Genomic DNA, 16,590 nt, shown 5'->3' with positions numbered 1-16,590 from the left:
TTGTTTGCAGCCGTGGGGGGTAGGGAATAGTTTGGGGAGGGGTGCTCTAGATTCAGGGCTCTAATTTGGCTCTCTCTGAACTGGATCCCCCGCAAAGAGAGACACCATCACAGGCTTGGATGCGTGTGTACTCACACACACTTTTGAAAGATGCCAAAGAAGAAGCACTTTCGGATGCATGAAGAACCAGGTCTGTAATGAAGGTGTGTGAGGGGGGCGTAGAACCTTAAATTGGTAAGGAGCCTTTACGGTAAATGAAGGTTCTTTAGACCTTTATCCTTACCAGGATGAAGCAGATATGTGATGGATGGAAGGAAAAGGAAAAGCTCTCTGTTTTGGATCACAAGAGAAGTACTGCCAATAGAATAGGACTCTCTGGAGCAGATTAACATCAATCTATTGACACCATGCTGCCTAATGCCAGACGTGGGCTAGGGAGGTCTATTGATTATTGAGCTGTGGAGCAGTGGAAGAACTGTGTTCTCTGGAATGATGGTGGTGATCTATCCAACTTTTGATATGGGTTAGGGAGTTGGAGATGAGATAGGATGGTGATCATCCCACATGATCTCAGTAATGCTCTTGTTGCTGAGTGCAATCAAATCCTCACAACAATCCTCCTTCAAAATCTAGTAGAAAGCCTTCTTCTTCTCTGAACAATAGAGACAACTACTCTAACAAAAGCAGGATCAGCTCTTTTTAATTTTAATACTCTTGATTTATTTCATAAGAAACAATGAATGTGCAGGTGTCCCAATACTTTTGTCCATATTGTGTATATCCCATATGTCCGCCAACAGCAGTTTCTTTTTTCTTTTTTTTTGTTCATTATCAAGCATTGGAAATGCATGGTCAAAAGTATTGGGACACCTGCTCATTCATTGTTTCTTCTGAAGTGATCACCGACTCTCCAACTCAGCCCAAAATGATATCGTGGAGCACCAGTCATCATTCCAGAGAACACAGTTCTTCCAATGCTGGGGGACTTCATACCCCTCTACTTTAGGTGGCATGGTGCCAGTAGGTTTATCATGTTTATCTGCACTAGAGAGTCCTAATCTATAAGCAGTACATTAGTATCTGTGTCAGCAATGGGTGCCGCTTAAAGACGCTGAATGCAATCTTTAGAAGGGGTGTCCACAAACATTTGGACATGTAGTGTGGCATTGTAACAATCCTAACATACGCAGGCTTTATTCCTCCTGACGAGAAAAACGGTTGCAGGCCATTTAAAGTCCCCATAAAAGGAAGCAAGTCCTCTAATCAAACAGTGGAGTGTGATGAAAATAGACCTGGCATTGTTTTTAGCAACATCTGCGCTTCATAAGCAGAGGAGGGAAAAGGGAAAGCAGTGGAAAAGCTGAGGACTGAGTGATTATTTAAGCTTTTCTGCTTCCGAGAATCATCCCTTGGGCATGAACGTTGCTGCCGCGCTGACTCCACCCCCCCCAATGTTCGGCATTCCTCCTCCCCGTAAAATCAAGAGAAGACAGCATGGCTCGTCCTGACCGTCTTCTGAGAGCGCCAGAGAGTTCCCACCCTGAACGGGCTGCCAGATTTTCCTTCGCAATGCTTCCTACTAAACGATGACACAGCAAAGCCCCGTTTTATTTATTGTGTCCGTAACGGAAGCCGACACACTTATGTAAACCCAAAGTAAATGCTGGACACCAGGGGTCATTGAGAATGATGGAGTGGGGCCGGCCATTGGGTCATTTCTTTGGCACGCCGCATGAGAGTGTGCACAAGAGTGGCGTCACTCGAGAAGATTCCTTTCGAGGGAGTTGGAGGCAGCCGAGGCGCTCCATTCATGTTTTCAATGAAGCTTACGCCCCACCACCACCACCGACCCCCGACCCCAGCCCCTCCCTCTGAACGACATCCTCCTTTGCTTAGCAGCTGCCACGGATTCCCTTGCTGAGGAAGGGTGTAGGACTGGTCGGTGTAGCGTAGCATTGCTCCAGTCTTCTGCTGCTGTGGTCGCAACGTTGCTGATAAAGGCAGAGGTGCTTCAAAGGGTTCTTCAAAAGATGCCGTAGAGGAACCACCTTTGTGGTTGGTAATGCGATGTGCGATTGTGAGCCTTATTAAGTGTCTGAAGAACCTTCAACTGATGTTAAGGTTCTTCACACTCACACATCTCTTTTACAGACATGGTTCTTTATGGAAAAGAACCCTTTGAAGAGTGTATGGTTAGTCCGTTGACAGATCTAAGATCTAAGGGCTCAGGTGCTTCAAAGGGTTCTTCTCCGTAAAGAACCATTAGATGATGTGAAGGTTCTTTAGACACAGACGTCTTTATTACAGAGGTGGTTCTTCATAAAGATTCCTTTGAAGCAAATGCCCTTAGAACCACAGTCCTTTGATGCAACTGTAGTAGGTGCACATAAAGGTTCTTCTCCATAAAGAACCATGAATGTGAAACCACGTCTCTTTATTACAAACATGGTTCTTCATGAAGAAGAACCCTTTGAAGCTCCTACTACAGTTGCATACTGAAGTCTTTTTTCAAAGGGTTCTTCTCCATTACCAATTTAAAGGTTCTTTATATTTGGACGTCTCTGTTACAGACATGGTTCTTCATAAAGATTCCTTTGAAGCAAATTCCCTTAGAACCACAGTCCTTTGATACAACTGTAGTAGGTGCACATAAAGGTTCTTCTCCATAAAGAACCATTAGATGATGTGAAGGTTCTTTAGACACAGACGTCTTTATTACAGAGGTGGTTCTTCATAAAGATTCCTTTGAAGCAAATTCCCTTAGAACCACAGTCCTTTGATACAACTGTAGTAGGTGCACATAAAGGTTCTTCTCCATAAAGAACCATGTATGTGAAACCACGTCTCTTTATTACAAACATGGTTCTTCATGAAGAAGAACCCTTTGAAGCTCCCACAACAGTAGCATACTGAAGTCCTTCTCCATGAAGAACCATTAGATGATGTAAAGGTTCTTTACATTTGGACATCTCTATTACAGACATGGTTCTTCATAAAGAAGAACCTTTCGAAGAGTGTATGGTTGTGGTCCATTGATGCCTATTAGATCAAAGGGCGTGTATCCTCTCTTTCAGGTGCTTCAAAGGGTTCTTCTATGGCATCGCTCAGCGTTCTTCGTAAGAGTGTAGGTCTTTCCTGGTCAGGTAGAGATGTTTGTTTCTTCCTCTAATGCAAACTGATGGGAGAATAAGACAGCTTGTCTCACTTGCTCAGTGTGCGATTAGCTAGATCTGCTCAGTGGAGCAGCAACGCTCCCAGAGAGCTTTGCCGAAGACTCGGAAGCAGGAGCCGCTCCTTACTTTTGGGCCAAACAGACGCACAGAGTGTTTTGTGGTGCATGCCCGAGTGCAAATCTTAGTAATTTGGACTAATGATTCAGGGGCAAGCTGGCTTCTCCGAGGGTCTCGGGCATTGCAAGTAATTTGTGCTGTCGGGCCTGAAAGGCTACTGGCTCGAGCATGCTTCCTGTTTCCTCTCGCATGGTTTCTGAGCTGCCTGCAATTTCTCGGCCGCCAGCTGCTTCGGGTATGACCACCTGAACAGATTCTGGGGGTAATTAGGCTACAGGAAAGGCAGCACGTGTGCAGAGTGGAAGCAGATGCTACAACAAAAGAGATGAAGGCGGGAAAATGAATGTTCATATTAAATATCATATTTTGTTGCTAATCTGATAAGCGGTGGTCATGTTACACCTCACATCAAAGTCCTCACTCCTCCAATCACTTGTCACAACACCAGACTTTAGTACACTGCATGCCCAAAGGTTTGTGGACACCCCTTCTAATGAATGCATTCAGCTACTTAAAGTGGCACAAATGTACAAATGCGCGCACACACACACACACACACACACACACACTTGTGTATATACAGCTAGTCCCTGTACAAATGTACTGCCAATGGAATAGGACTCACTGGAGCAGATAAACATCATGGACCTACTGGCGCCATGCTGCCTAATGAAAGCCGGGGGCTAGAGGGGTAGAAAGCCCCGCAGCATTGAGCTGTGGAGCTGATTCTTCCAGTGCTGACCTCCTCTCCTCTTGCTCTCGACTCTCCCGGCAGGTGATGAAGACGTACCACATGTACAACACGGACAGCATCAACGCCGAGAGCAAGCTGAAGGAGGCGGAGAAGCAGGAGGAGAAGCAGATGGGGCGCAGCGCGCGGCAGGAGGACCGGCAGACCCCTCGCTCGCCTGACTCGCTCACCAGCGTCAGGCTCGACGACAAGCCTGTCCGCCGCAGCTCCGTCAAGAAGATTGAGAAGATGAAGGAGAAGGTGAGGACAGGGCTGTGGGCTTACAGCCGGAGGCCTTACAGTAAACGTACTGTATATTTAAGTTGTTTTACTACAGTAAAAGGAAAATGACTTGGTGGTGTTGTGTTTACTGCTTAACTATATAAACGTAGGTTTTCCTGCAAGCTAGGGATACGGACAGCTTTAGAGCTCTAAGTTACACTCTTAAAAATGCATTTTGACACATTATCACAAAGTCATTTCCTTTTATTGTAGTAAAATAGCTTTAAATATACAGTAGGTTTACTGTATGGCCTATATATATATATATATATATATATATATATATATATTTTTTTTTTTTTTTTTTTTTTTTTTAGCAAAACTATGTATGATAAACAATGTAAGCACTGTTTACCCATTAAAGCAACACTGTGTAGCATTTTATATATATAGCTGCTTTAAAGAAAGGGTTCTTCTGGAGTTCTTCAGATTGGTGGAAAACGTTTTGCAGATTGTTCTATATAGAACCTTGTAGCACTTTATTCAGGGTTAGTACAGGTCCTGAAAACTTGGAAAGTCCTTTGCTGATGGTGTAAAGCCAAATTGGTGTTTTGTTTAGTATGGTAAAAGTAAAAATATGGAATCTCTTAAGAAGCGCTGGTTCAAAATCACTGTAGAAGGATGACGTCTGGCAAAAGTCCTTAATGCTGCTCACATGGGTCGTTTCAGGTAGATCTTTTACCTCTTAGATGTTTATTTTGGAAAATAAACATGCTAAAATGTACTGAATAGTGCATGAGAAATAACAACACTGAAAAAATACTCAAAAGTCTGAAAAAAATTGAGTTATGAGCTTCATTTTCTATAATAATATAAAATACAAACTTAGTAGCATAATCTTTCACATGACTGGTCACTGCCCATATTTTATATGACCATGCATGCTAAACATTCCCGTAAACAAATTCTGGGAAAATTTTGGTCCTGGAATGTTTTGTTTTTTGGTACTTGAAAAGTATTACCTGTATTAATGTAATAGTTTAAAAAGGTAATAGTAAAATTATAATGTAATAAATGTAACATTTAACAATAATGTGATAATAAATCGAATAATTACCCAGTAATGTAATAAGGGATTACTAGGGATGTACTGATCAGGCTGATCAGGGTATTTTCAACATGAAAATGTAATAATGTTCCAATAATGTATTAAGGTATTAAATGATTGGTATTATGAGGTCAAGACCCTGGATTATGTTAACATTATTAGCATTATTCATTTATTTTTTTTTGATCAGGTTAAGGACACATTTCTTGGTGTTGTTACATTATTAGAAAATATTGCAATACTATTACAGCATTTCTACAAATGTAATATTTTCATGTTTTTAAATGGCGCTAAATTCCTAGATAGGTCCAAATATAATACTTATTATGTTATTATAATATTTAAAATATTTGTTATATAAATCTTGCATGCATAAATTTTATGCTGGATAGAAACCCTTTTTGACTGCACTTCTGCTGGTGCATAAATATTTATCATATTCACAAAGAATAATTATAATTGCAAACTTGGGAAACCCAGGAGGACGAAGACAGGCCTGGACGTAGAGAAAGCAGAAGAGGTGGTTGAAAGTCTGGGGGGGAAAGGAGGAGGAGGGGGTGAGGGGGTGTGCGTTTGGAGTTTGGTGGTCAGTTGAGGTGAGGAAAGTGGGGAATGTGGAGGAAAGGTTAGTGTGGGCGGCAGAAGGCTAAACAGATGGGGAAGGTGTTTGAATGGGAAGAGGAGAATGATTGAGAGAGAGAGAAGAAAAGAGAGAGGGAGATGGATGAAGTGGTGAGGGGTACGGAGCATACCGTCATTGCCAGATGGTGCAGAGTGTCCTCTAACAGGTCCTGGGTCTGAAGCTGCATTCTTCTAGTAGGTTGGAGGTTCAGTGCTTATCTGAGAGCTGGTTTGCAGATCCTGAAATGACACCTCCTACCTGTAGATGCTTGAACTGCTGACACTTCTCAGATTCTTCTCTCTCAGGTTCTGATATCATGCAGGCTTTGAGATCGTTTGGTGGTCACTGGATGAATGATCACTGAGAGGAGGCTGTCTGAGCTTAATTATAGCTGTGGAATGGTCTTCCAAGTCATCAAGACAAAGCTAGGCCATGGTTTCCCACCTTCTGACAGACAGATTGACATGGAGGAGAGTGATTGTACTCTAGACTTTCCTTCAGGGCCCTCTTTATGTCCCCACAAAGGAGCTGGAGGATGCTGGAGATGGTTTAGTGTGTTCGTAATTCCAGACTGCAGGGTTTGTGGAGTTTGTGGTAGCAGCTTGAACGTCTCTCTGTCATCCTACAGCCAGAACCTGTCAGGGCTCGACTGTGGAGACACCAGATCCACGCTGCTGGTTACGGGCAGGAGTGATTTAGTGGCTTTAATTTTGTGTTCATCTCCTTTTCAGCGCCAAGCCAAATATACTGAGAACAAGCTGAAAGCCATCAAGGCGAGGAACGAGTACCTGCTGGCCCTGGAGGCCACCAACTGCTGCGTGTTCAAGTACTACATCCACGACCTCTCCGACCTCATAGACGTAAGTCCACCTGTGCTTCGTCAGATTCAACCTTCCATGCTTTTAGCAGAGAGCAAGAGTAAAGCCTGAAGAAATACAGCATCCGTAAGATCTACATCAACCACTCTATGCTTTACTTTGGCTGAGGGTTAGAAGCTGGAATGGCTTTTCAAGGCGTAAAGGCATAAAAATTCATTCATCTACTCAGGTAAACTAAACTTGGCCTTTTAGATTTATTGTATATAATATTATATAGTTGAAGGTGCTAACATTTTAACATCCACCCGAGCATCCATCTTCTGTTACCATTTCGTAGAGAAGTTCGGCTATGAGGCCCCGAGGGGAAGAATATCAACTACGATGAGAGCCTAAGAGCTTCACCTGAGCTTCATAGCTGGGCATTTTCTCTGGGTAAGGATGTTCTGGTGATGGTTTTTCCCTCCACAAAATGGTAACACCAGATGCACAGACGCTTGGGTGGATGTTTTAAATATAGCACCTTTAACCACAGACGCTGGTCCTCATCTTCGGAAGGTGTTAGATAGCAATAGGACTTCCTCCAACACTCAGCGATCTTTTTGCGTTGTTGTTCAAGCGAAATTCTCCTCTTCTTCCAGTTCCTGTGACTCCCTCTATCTCAGCATATCACACTACTCTCTGTAAGTTTACAACCACGCACTGTGGTTGTAATCTAAAGCAATAGGTCCGTTGTCTCACTGACGCCCCCTACAGGGCTGGCATGATGGAGAGGTTTTTAAAAATGCTGCAAATCTGGACTTACATATATGATACGTGTGGATGATGCCTTGGTTTGTGTACGCTATGTAAAATCTATAGTGCCTTTTGTGGTGAAGATGAGGCCAATTCAGCACCCCACCTCTGCTACATGATTTATTCATTCAGAAGTTCTATAAATACTTTATGGTGCGTTTTTTTAAACAATGTGATGTGCATCATAATGTGATTCATTTGGGCTCATAATATGATCTCAGAGCTCCTTTAAAGTGTCAGCTAAAAATCCAGTTATCAGTTCTGGCCCTGCAGGTAGACCTGTGGCAACCCCCTGGCTGAGATCCGCCAGCACCCCTTCTTATCTTCTCCAGTTGGCACCAGGCTGGTTCTAGCGGGGCTTCCACTGAGCATTTGGAAGAGCTGAAGAGCAGAGTCTGTGGCTGCTCCCAGAGCATGGAGTTTTAAGCCATCAGGCCATGGTTAGAAACAATTGAACCATGCAGGGGTAAACAGAGAGGCCTGTCTGTGGGATGGGGTCTGCTGGATCAGGAAATGGGGCAAAGCAGGCCAGGTTCTTTGTTCTTTGAAGGGATTGTGTACACATTTCTGGGTATTTTAATTGGACACCCTCCTGTCAAGGAAATAATGCATCGGTTCCAGTCGAGAGATCACCTGCAATATAAATTGCAGGCTTGCCAAATATGTCACACGGGAGAATGGCATGTTATTAGAATGCCAGTGTTATTTCAAGCAGCTGTTTAACTGGATTCCAAGCTCATGCCCAGATGTAATCCTCTCTATTTCAGGTGAAGTTGTAGATTCGCTCGAATCTTCACCCAATTTCTGTGTTTTCTGTTGCCTCCATTCAGTGCTGTGATCTCGGTTATCATGCCAGCTTGAACCGGGCGCTGCGGACCTACCTCTCAGCCGAGTTCAACGTGGAGACGTCGAAGCACGGCGGGCTGGAGACCATTGAGAACGCAGCAGAGAATCTGGAGGCCAACGCTGACAAACAGAGGCTCATGGAGACCTACAACAACATCTTCTGCCCACCCATGCGCTTTGACTTCCAGTCTCATATGGGGGACCAGGTCAGTGAGTGGTTTGTCATGCGAGATGACCGGATGACTGGTATAGCTTTGTGTTTATTAGAGCTGCGACTAATCCTTTCTGCCACAAGGGTTGAAAACCTTCTGAAAGATTAAGCAGTGATGGTGCTCTTCTGGATAGACCTCAGAAAAGCAGTGCATGCAAGACAGCTCAAGAATCTCACAGAACTAGAAGGACTTAGCTGCCTATAAAAAGCTATGTTTGGTAAAAGTGGTGAGACTAGAGGGGTATTAAGCCCCCCCAGCATTGACCTGTGGAGCAGTTGAAGAACTATGTTCTCTTGAATGATGGTTGGTGCCTCATCCAGCACTTGGGGAGTTGGGGAAGATCTTGCTCTTGTTGCTAAATGCAGTCAAATCCTCACAGCAATGCTCCTCCAAAATCTAGCAGAAGCCTTCGTCTTCCCTGGACAGTAGAGAAAAGCAGGATAAGCTCTTTTTTTTTAAAATACCCTTGATTTCAGAAAAAAAATAAACAATAAATAAGCAGGTGTCCCAATACATTTGTCCAAATAGTGTATATACTGTATATACAGGTTCTGCTCACCGCCCGTCTAGGCTTTCTGGTCCGTCTCTCATTGCACGTCTGAACGCAGCCAGACCTGGCCCGCTCTCAAACCCAGAGGAATGAAGCGTTTCTCCATCAGACACAGCCGCAGTTGCGGAGACCCGTGGGCCTGCCAGAACTCGGGCCTGTAACGCATCTCGCAGGGCCTCAGCGGATTGTTATTGAAGCAAGTTGCCGTCATGCCGTCTCCTGACGCTGCAGCTCAACAGTAGTGACAGAGCCGGGCAGATGGCCGAACAGAGAGAGGAGGGTCTGTGGAGAGATTCCTCATTGGTGCTGAAAATAATTAAAAAAGCTGTCTGCTGTTCTGGGGCCTTGCACGGTCTCTGTGCTCGGACGTGTGTGTTAGTGTGAAGGGCAGCACAGCTGGTTTGCTCAGTCCCAGCCTGCTGTGTGCACTCGGCCAGTCCCTGAGGAAAGGGAAGGCCGCTGTGGCCAGATGTTCCCCATCTGCGTGCATGTGAGAGGGAGATTTGAGGGGGGCATTTAGATGCTGGTAAGTGTCACGCTCTCTCCCTGCAGGCGTAGCTGAGTTAGTAAGTGAGTCTATTCAGTGGGGTCACATGGGGACAGGAGAATTCCCGGTGAATATGAAATAAATAGGGCTGTCAGTTTATCCCAGAATATAAATGGAATGTACACCAATTGATTAGGTACGTACACTGATTGGCCGCTTATTTGCCTCTTTATTAGGTAATCGTCATCAATCAAGAAGCCACATGTAGGGAAAAAATACCCTTAGCTGGTTTATATACACTTGGATCCAAAAGATCCTCTAATCTTAGACTCTACTAAACACAAGTCAATATGGAGACCATGGTACTCTTCTCTTCGCCTGAGTACTCTCAGAAGAGGAGGGTCTTCAGTCTGGGTTTGAGGACAGCGAGTGTTGGACTCTGCTGTTCGGACACCCAGGGGAAGTTCGTTCCACCACTTTGGTGCAGGACAGTAAAAAGTCTGGACGCTCGTCTTCCGTGGATCTTAAAGGATGTCGGGTCGAGCCGAGCCGTACTTGAAGCTGGAAGGTCTCTGGGTGCAGATCGGCTTTTGACCATCACCATCAAGTACGGAGGGGCTGGCTGGTCCAGTCTTGGCTTTGTAGACCAGAGTCAGGGGTCTGAATCTGATGACCTGGGCAGCAGCTACAGGAAGCCAGTGAAGAGAGAACGCAGCAGAGAAGGAACTGAACATGGCTGAGCTTAGAAATGTTGAAGACCTGAACCGTGCCGCTGCCCTCTGGATCAGCTGCAGGGGTCTGATGGTGTGCAGCCAGAAGAGAGCTGCAGTGGTCAAGTCTTGAAGTGACGAGAGACTGAACATCTGAGCACCTGGGCGACTCTCTAGAGAGGAAGGGTCGATTTTTCAGGATGTTGAAAAAGGAGTTTGATTGCAGCATGAGTTAATGAGAGCGATAACTGGTCATCCATGACCACACCAAGGGTTCATGCTTCTGTAGATGGAGTGACCAGAGAGTGTCATTAGTCTGGTTGAATTAGTCTAAGAGTACAAAGCAGGCCTGTCTACCTTACAATGCTTTTCTAACCACTCACTCTCTCCATCTCTCTCCCAGATGGGCCACATGTGCGCTCAGCAGCCGTTGCAGGTCGAGCTTCTCCAGAGGTGCCAGCAGCTCCAGTCTCGTCTGTCCACACTCACGATCGAGAATGAGGAGGTGAGAACGTACACAGGCTCACTGACACTCGATGCCACGTCAGATTTGTCCAGCTCGCACTCCTGCCTTCAGTTTTACAGTGTTTCATTTACCTGACTGCACTCCCTCTCTCTCCTCCTCTCTCTTTATCACTCTCGCTCTCTCTCTCAGGTGAAGAAGACCATGGAGGCCACTCTGCAGACCATCCAGGACATGGTGACCATCGAGGACTTCGACGTGACGGACTGCTTCCACCACAGCAATTCCATGGAGTCGGTCAAGTCCACCATGTCCGAGTCGTTCATGAGCAAACCCAGCCTGGCCAAGAGACGTGCCAACCAGCAGGAGACCGAGCAGTTCTACTTCACGGTGAGGAACGAGAGAAGAAGAAAGATCGAATTTTTGATATTATAATAAATAAATATAATTTTTTTAATCATTTTTGAGACTGAATGAAGAGAGAAATCCATTAAAATAGAGATTTAGCCAATTAGCCAATAGGAAAAAGAGCTATGACCAGGTCTAATGTGCTGCCACCTTGGCCTGGGGGGGTCGTGAGTTCGAATCCCGAGACATGCCGCTTTGCCATCAGCAGCCAGAGTCTGGGAGAGCACAATTGGCCGTGCTTTCTCCGGCTGGGTGGGTAGTTGGCGCTCTCTGCCCTTATCACTCTTAAAGCAGCATTGGCCGGCACAGGCGTCTGTAAGCTGGTGCCGTGGAGTGCTGTGGGGACCCGGCGCTTTCCTCCGAGCGTGTCGGCTGCCGGGCGATGTTTAAAAAGAGGTGGTGGCCGGACTCCCATGTCTAGCATGTCCCATGCTAGTGCTAGGGGGAGCTGACGGTACCAAATATGGGAGAAAAGGGGGAAATAATTGAGCAAAATATTATAAACTAATATAAAATAAATAAATAAGCCAGCAGATAGATTGAGAAGGAAAAGGAGGAATGAATGGGAGTGAGAATAATGGGAACGATGAGCAGTCTTGTAGGTGGGAAGAAAGATCACCAGAGAGAGAGGGGGAAAGAGAGAGATGGAGAGAGGGATAAGAGAGTGCATGCTGAGAGAAGGGCCGTGTCCTGGCGAGATTTTTATCTCCAGCACAATCACATTAGGAAAGGCTTTGTTGTCAATGACTGCAATTAAATTAGTAGGCGACTGTGGAGCTAATCTGAGCAGCTCGTTCGCTCTTTGGCTTGTTAATTGCAAAAGGAACAACGTCCAAAAATAAGAATGGGAATAACGTGGAGTTCCTCATGTTTATAGATTTGTAGATGGGCAAACCGGGAGCGTTTTGGTCAAAGGTAATTGCTGCAGGCAGAGTTGACATAAACAGTGTGTTTAATGTGTGTCATTATCTTCCATTTTCAGAAATGGATTGATGGTTTCCGCTACAGCTGCGGGGGCAAGCAGGTCTTGTTCATGTCCCAAGCTGTGGAGCCAGTGGCAGTGTAGAGAATCAATAGGAGCAAAAGAGCTCATCGATTAGCCGGATGGGTTTTTGGTCATTTTTTTTCTTAGATGAGGAACAGGGCTTTCCCCGTCCTTCTCTTCTGCTTCCCATTTCATCGTCCTCTTTCTCCTCCTAATGCTTTCTCTGTTTCTTGCTTTCCTTCACTTATATATTCCCTAGTTATCTCAGACTCATGACAAGACAATGTATATTTTGATTCAATATGATACAGTGGTCATAATTCATAATTCAATACATTTTTCATATAGCAAAAATAATGACAGTCAGAAAATTGGCCTTATGTCATTTCATACATATATGAATATATGAATGAACATATATATATATATATATATATATACTGTAATAAACTGTTGCAGTTCTCTAAATATTTAAGATTTATGTTAAGAACTATGTTAATGTGTTAAATGGGCTCATGGCTTGGTTTTCTTCATATTTAGTTTAATAAACGAGGGTGATGTAGTATATACACACTGTTAATATTTCAAAATACTTATTCATACGCTCATACGCTCCATATATGGAAACTAAGCTCATATTCTTAAATGATTTTTTTTGTGTCACAAAAAGCAGTGTATGTGCCCCCCTCCCCCCTCCCATATTCACACTGAAGTTATAAGGAGTGTGTCACCCCAGGCTGCTTTCTGAATGAGACCGTGTACTGCAGCCACCAATCAGGACAGAGCTCACTTACATTAAAATTATTTCAATAATTTAACAACTTATTAGAATTACGATGAATGAATGAATTACGACCAATAGAAATGCTGCAGAAACTTTTACATTGACTTCCATTGAAAGTCAGGAAGGTTTTTCCCCATCTTCTGTGAAGCTGCTATTTAGAGATTAGATTTTTCGGATCGGATGTGGCTAGCTTGGCGGTTCACGCTCATAAACGTAAGTGAGCTGTATGTGTCTGTACTGCGAACAAAACTGTCCCTGAAACGGCACGCATGCACACACTGATACATCCATTTGCGCCGCCTCCGGTGGAGCTTTTCCATGCTGCCGGTGCTGGCTGATGACGACATGCTTACGGGCAAAAAGACGCATGAAATCCGATCTGACTGTTTACATTTATGTTTACATTGATGTGCATCCAATCCAGGACTACATATGGAAGTTGTATGGAGGAATATCAGATTTGACATGTCCATACAGCTCTGAAAACATCTGTCATATTAACGCAAAAAAATCTGGTTTGCGATAATACGAATGTAGCCGTAAATTTTACAGTAGGTCGAAAAACCCTAATGTAAACATAAATCAATTCTGCCTGTTTTTGATGCTCAAAACCACACAAACATGGAAACTCAGGGAAAAAGAAAATAAAAATAATTCTTAAAGGAATAAATCTACATTTATTTAAATATGTTTATTTATTTATTTAATGTTTCAATCAGTTTAGATCATTCAGCATAATAACGGTACAGTATTGCAGACTGAAGAGCTGCACAGTGAAGTTTTGCCTGATTTATTCAGCAGTTATAGAAACACTGAAAACTGCTTTATTTTATAATAAATATTTAATAATAATCAAATTACATCAAATCCAGCTAAATGAAATGTGGCGTAGTAATATTAGTTTAACAACTACAGTAATGACAGTCAGACTGACAGTGAAGCAAAACCACAAGCTTATACACCAATGTGCCGGAAAACTCCGGATCCCCAAGCTAACAGGCTAACTGACAGATAGCATACACAACCACAAAAGGCATCAACTTCACCTCCTACATTGAAAGGCTGCATGCCCTCGCAGCCCTTCCCGTTGCTGCACTGCTGTTAAGGTGTGGTGGGTATGCTGATGGGTCCCAGTGTAAGCATCTGTCTGACACTTTCACACCCCCCACCCCCCACCCCACCCAATTCCTGATTCCCGTTTTTTTCCCCCTCCTTTCTTTGTCCTGTCGGAGCTGTTGTCCGTCCCTTAAAGGAATGAGCTGTCAGGGCCCGCAATGCCCTCAGCTTTCAGCGTCAGCCAGATGTTTACACCAGCCAGAGTCAGAGACACTGGGAGACCCCTGTGATAATAAAGGCTACGAGGCAGATGGAAAGGAGGGGAAGATTAGAGACTGGTGGAAGAAGGGGCTAAAAGATAAAGATGAAGACCACTACCAGATGTGGGTGGAGATAGAGGGGGCTGAAATGTCAGAATGCCGGGCAGAAAGGCAAACAGATGACAGATGCTTTTCTCTGTTTCAGAAATTGAAGGAGTTCCTGGAGGGCAGGAATCTCATCACCAAACTGCAAGCCAAGCACGACCTGATCCAGAAGACCCTGGGAGAGAGTGAGTGAATTAACTACATTTGTGTGAGTGTGTGTGTGTGTGTGTGTCGTGAGCTCTGTTTACTCTGTTGCTCTACACTCAGCAGCACTATGGCAAAACATTAAAAACACTCATCATTACCTGAATACCAAGCGCTGGTTTCTGGGACATGGATGAAGCTAAGCTTGTGTGGAAACTAAATTGCGGGGCCCTTGGTGAAGCACCATTGGGAATTGTTATGGGTATCAGTTGGGCCCTCAGTAAAGAGTATGCAGCAGTGGAGTCACAGGGGTACACTGGGGAGTCACAGTGGGTACACTGGGGTATTTTGTCCACACCGTGCATCGTGTGTGTGTGTGTGTGTGTGTGTGTGTGTGTGTGTGTGTGTGTGTGTGTGTGTGTGTGTGTGTGTTTCTCTGGTAAGTGAGAGAATGGTACCGATCTCATCAGTCAGGAAGAGAATAAAGAACAATGAGGCTCTGTTGAAGTCCGCTGCTGGAGTACGACACTCACTCCCCCCGCAGGCCTGAGTAATGGAGGTCAAAGATCAGGCGTCATACACAGAGTGCTTAGAGAGAGATGGGAGACAGGGCAGGGGACGCACTATCTGTGTGTGTGTGTGTGTGTGTGTGTGTGTGTGTGTGTGTGTGTGTGTGTGTGTGTGAGTTTAGACATGGCTTTCTCAGGTATATTTGATCACTTCTGCGTAAAATTAGTGACAGCCCACAAAAGAGCCCCATACATCATCGGCAGCTGACCAATCAATATTGAGGTTACCTTCTCTTTAGTTATATATATATAATCATCGCTGTCCTGCAAATACCTTTTATCTCCATTTTTGCTGTTTTTCACTCTAACATAACCAGAGTCGGACAGTTGTTCTTTATATTGTTTTAAAACGTTGTGATGATTGGACCAATAGAAATGCTCCACAATGACTTATGATAAATAATAAAATATTTATTAAAAAATTATAATAAAATCTTTTGACACTTAATATATTAATTAATAAAAATATATTTTTTATATGATTTTTTTAAACAGATTTCACCAGAAGCCACAAGATGTGAAATTTCTAACATGTATTAATATTTATATATATATATAATGTTCTTTAAAATAAATGATATTGGACCAATATCTCATGACTATTGTGCATGCATGCATGGCGATGATGATGCTTGTGTGTGTGTGTGTGTGTATGTGTATATATATATATATATATATATATAAGTGTATGCATTATATATAAAATGTATTATATCTGATAGCAACTGTACCAGAGGAGGAGAAAACCTTCTAAACGTTCAGTGGACATTGATGTAATGCATTTTGGAGCATTTCCATTGGTCGATTTATCATGAAGTTCTGATACAATATAAACAACAACTGATGATTTACATTTACATATGAGAAATTGAAAAATGTCAAAAATGGAGATACAAGGTTTTTGGTTTGACAGTGATGAGATATATATATATATATATGAATGGAGTTATGGCATCATTACATTTTGGAAGAAGGCCCACGCCCTGGCCCTCAAGCTCTTAATATACCCCCACTTCTCAGTTCAACTTCCTGTCCCATCGACGTTGCACAAGACCACCGTCCTATCGTTTCATCATAGGATGTGGTCCAGAGTGTGTGTGTGTGTGTGTGTGTGGTGTATATATACGTGTAAGTGTGCCGGAGTGTTCACTGATATGTTGCTGTTGTTGGACCTTCTCCCACCTCCTAAACACATTAAAATAACCCGCTCCCCACGCGGTCCTCACTGCTGTCCTCACACCTTCTGTAGTGGTCGAATTTGTCTTCCCCAGCACAGTCCTACCAGTATACTCAGTGTACACTCCTGAACGTCCTCACTGCTCAACCCTCTCCATCACTCGATGAGCCACGTGATATCCGGCTTTGTCTTGCTGGTGTACCAAAACTCATTTGTAGAGCTTCACCACCCTTCCATCACACCCAGAGCACC

At 43.9% G+C, this 16,590-nt stretch overlaps 1 protein-coding gene across 3 annotated transcripts in view; it reads left to right on the top strand.

The window, feature by feature from the left end:
* Window positions 1-16,590, top strand: part of srgap2 (SLIT-ROBO Rho GTPase activating protein 2) — a 133,898-nt gene that overhangs the window by 91,449 nt on the left and 25,859 nt on the right. For all 3 annotated transcript variants that reach the window (XM_072665355.1, XM_072665356.1, XM_072665357.1), the window contains 6 exons: window positions 4,066-4,281; window positions 6,704-6,832; window positions 8,413-8,634; window positions 10,791-10,892; window positions 11,043-11,240; window positions 14,549-14,633. In XM_072665355.1, the coding sequence (XP_072521456.1) occupies window positions 4,066-4,281; window positions 6,704-6,832; window positions 8,413-8,634; window positions 10,791-10,892; window positions 11,043-11,240; window positions 14,549-14,633 (952 nt within the window). The remainder of the gene's footprint in view (window positions 1-4,065; window positions 4,282-6,703; window positions 6,833-8,412; window positions 8,635-10,790; window positions 10,893-11,042; window positions 11,241-14,548; window positions 14,634-16,590) is intronic.

The sequence above is a fragment of the Salminus brasiliensis genome, chromosome 21, assembly GCF_030463535.1.
Source record: "Salminus brasiliensis chromosome 21, fSalBra1.hap2, whole genome shotgun sequence".
Lineage (NCBI taxonomy): Eukaryota > Metazoa > Chordata > Actinopteri > Characiformes > Bryconidae > Salminus > Salminus brasiliensis.
Note: the sequence above shows the minus strand (reverse complement) of the source record. Positions and strands in the feature narration are given on the sequence as shown.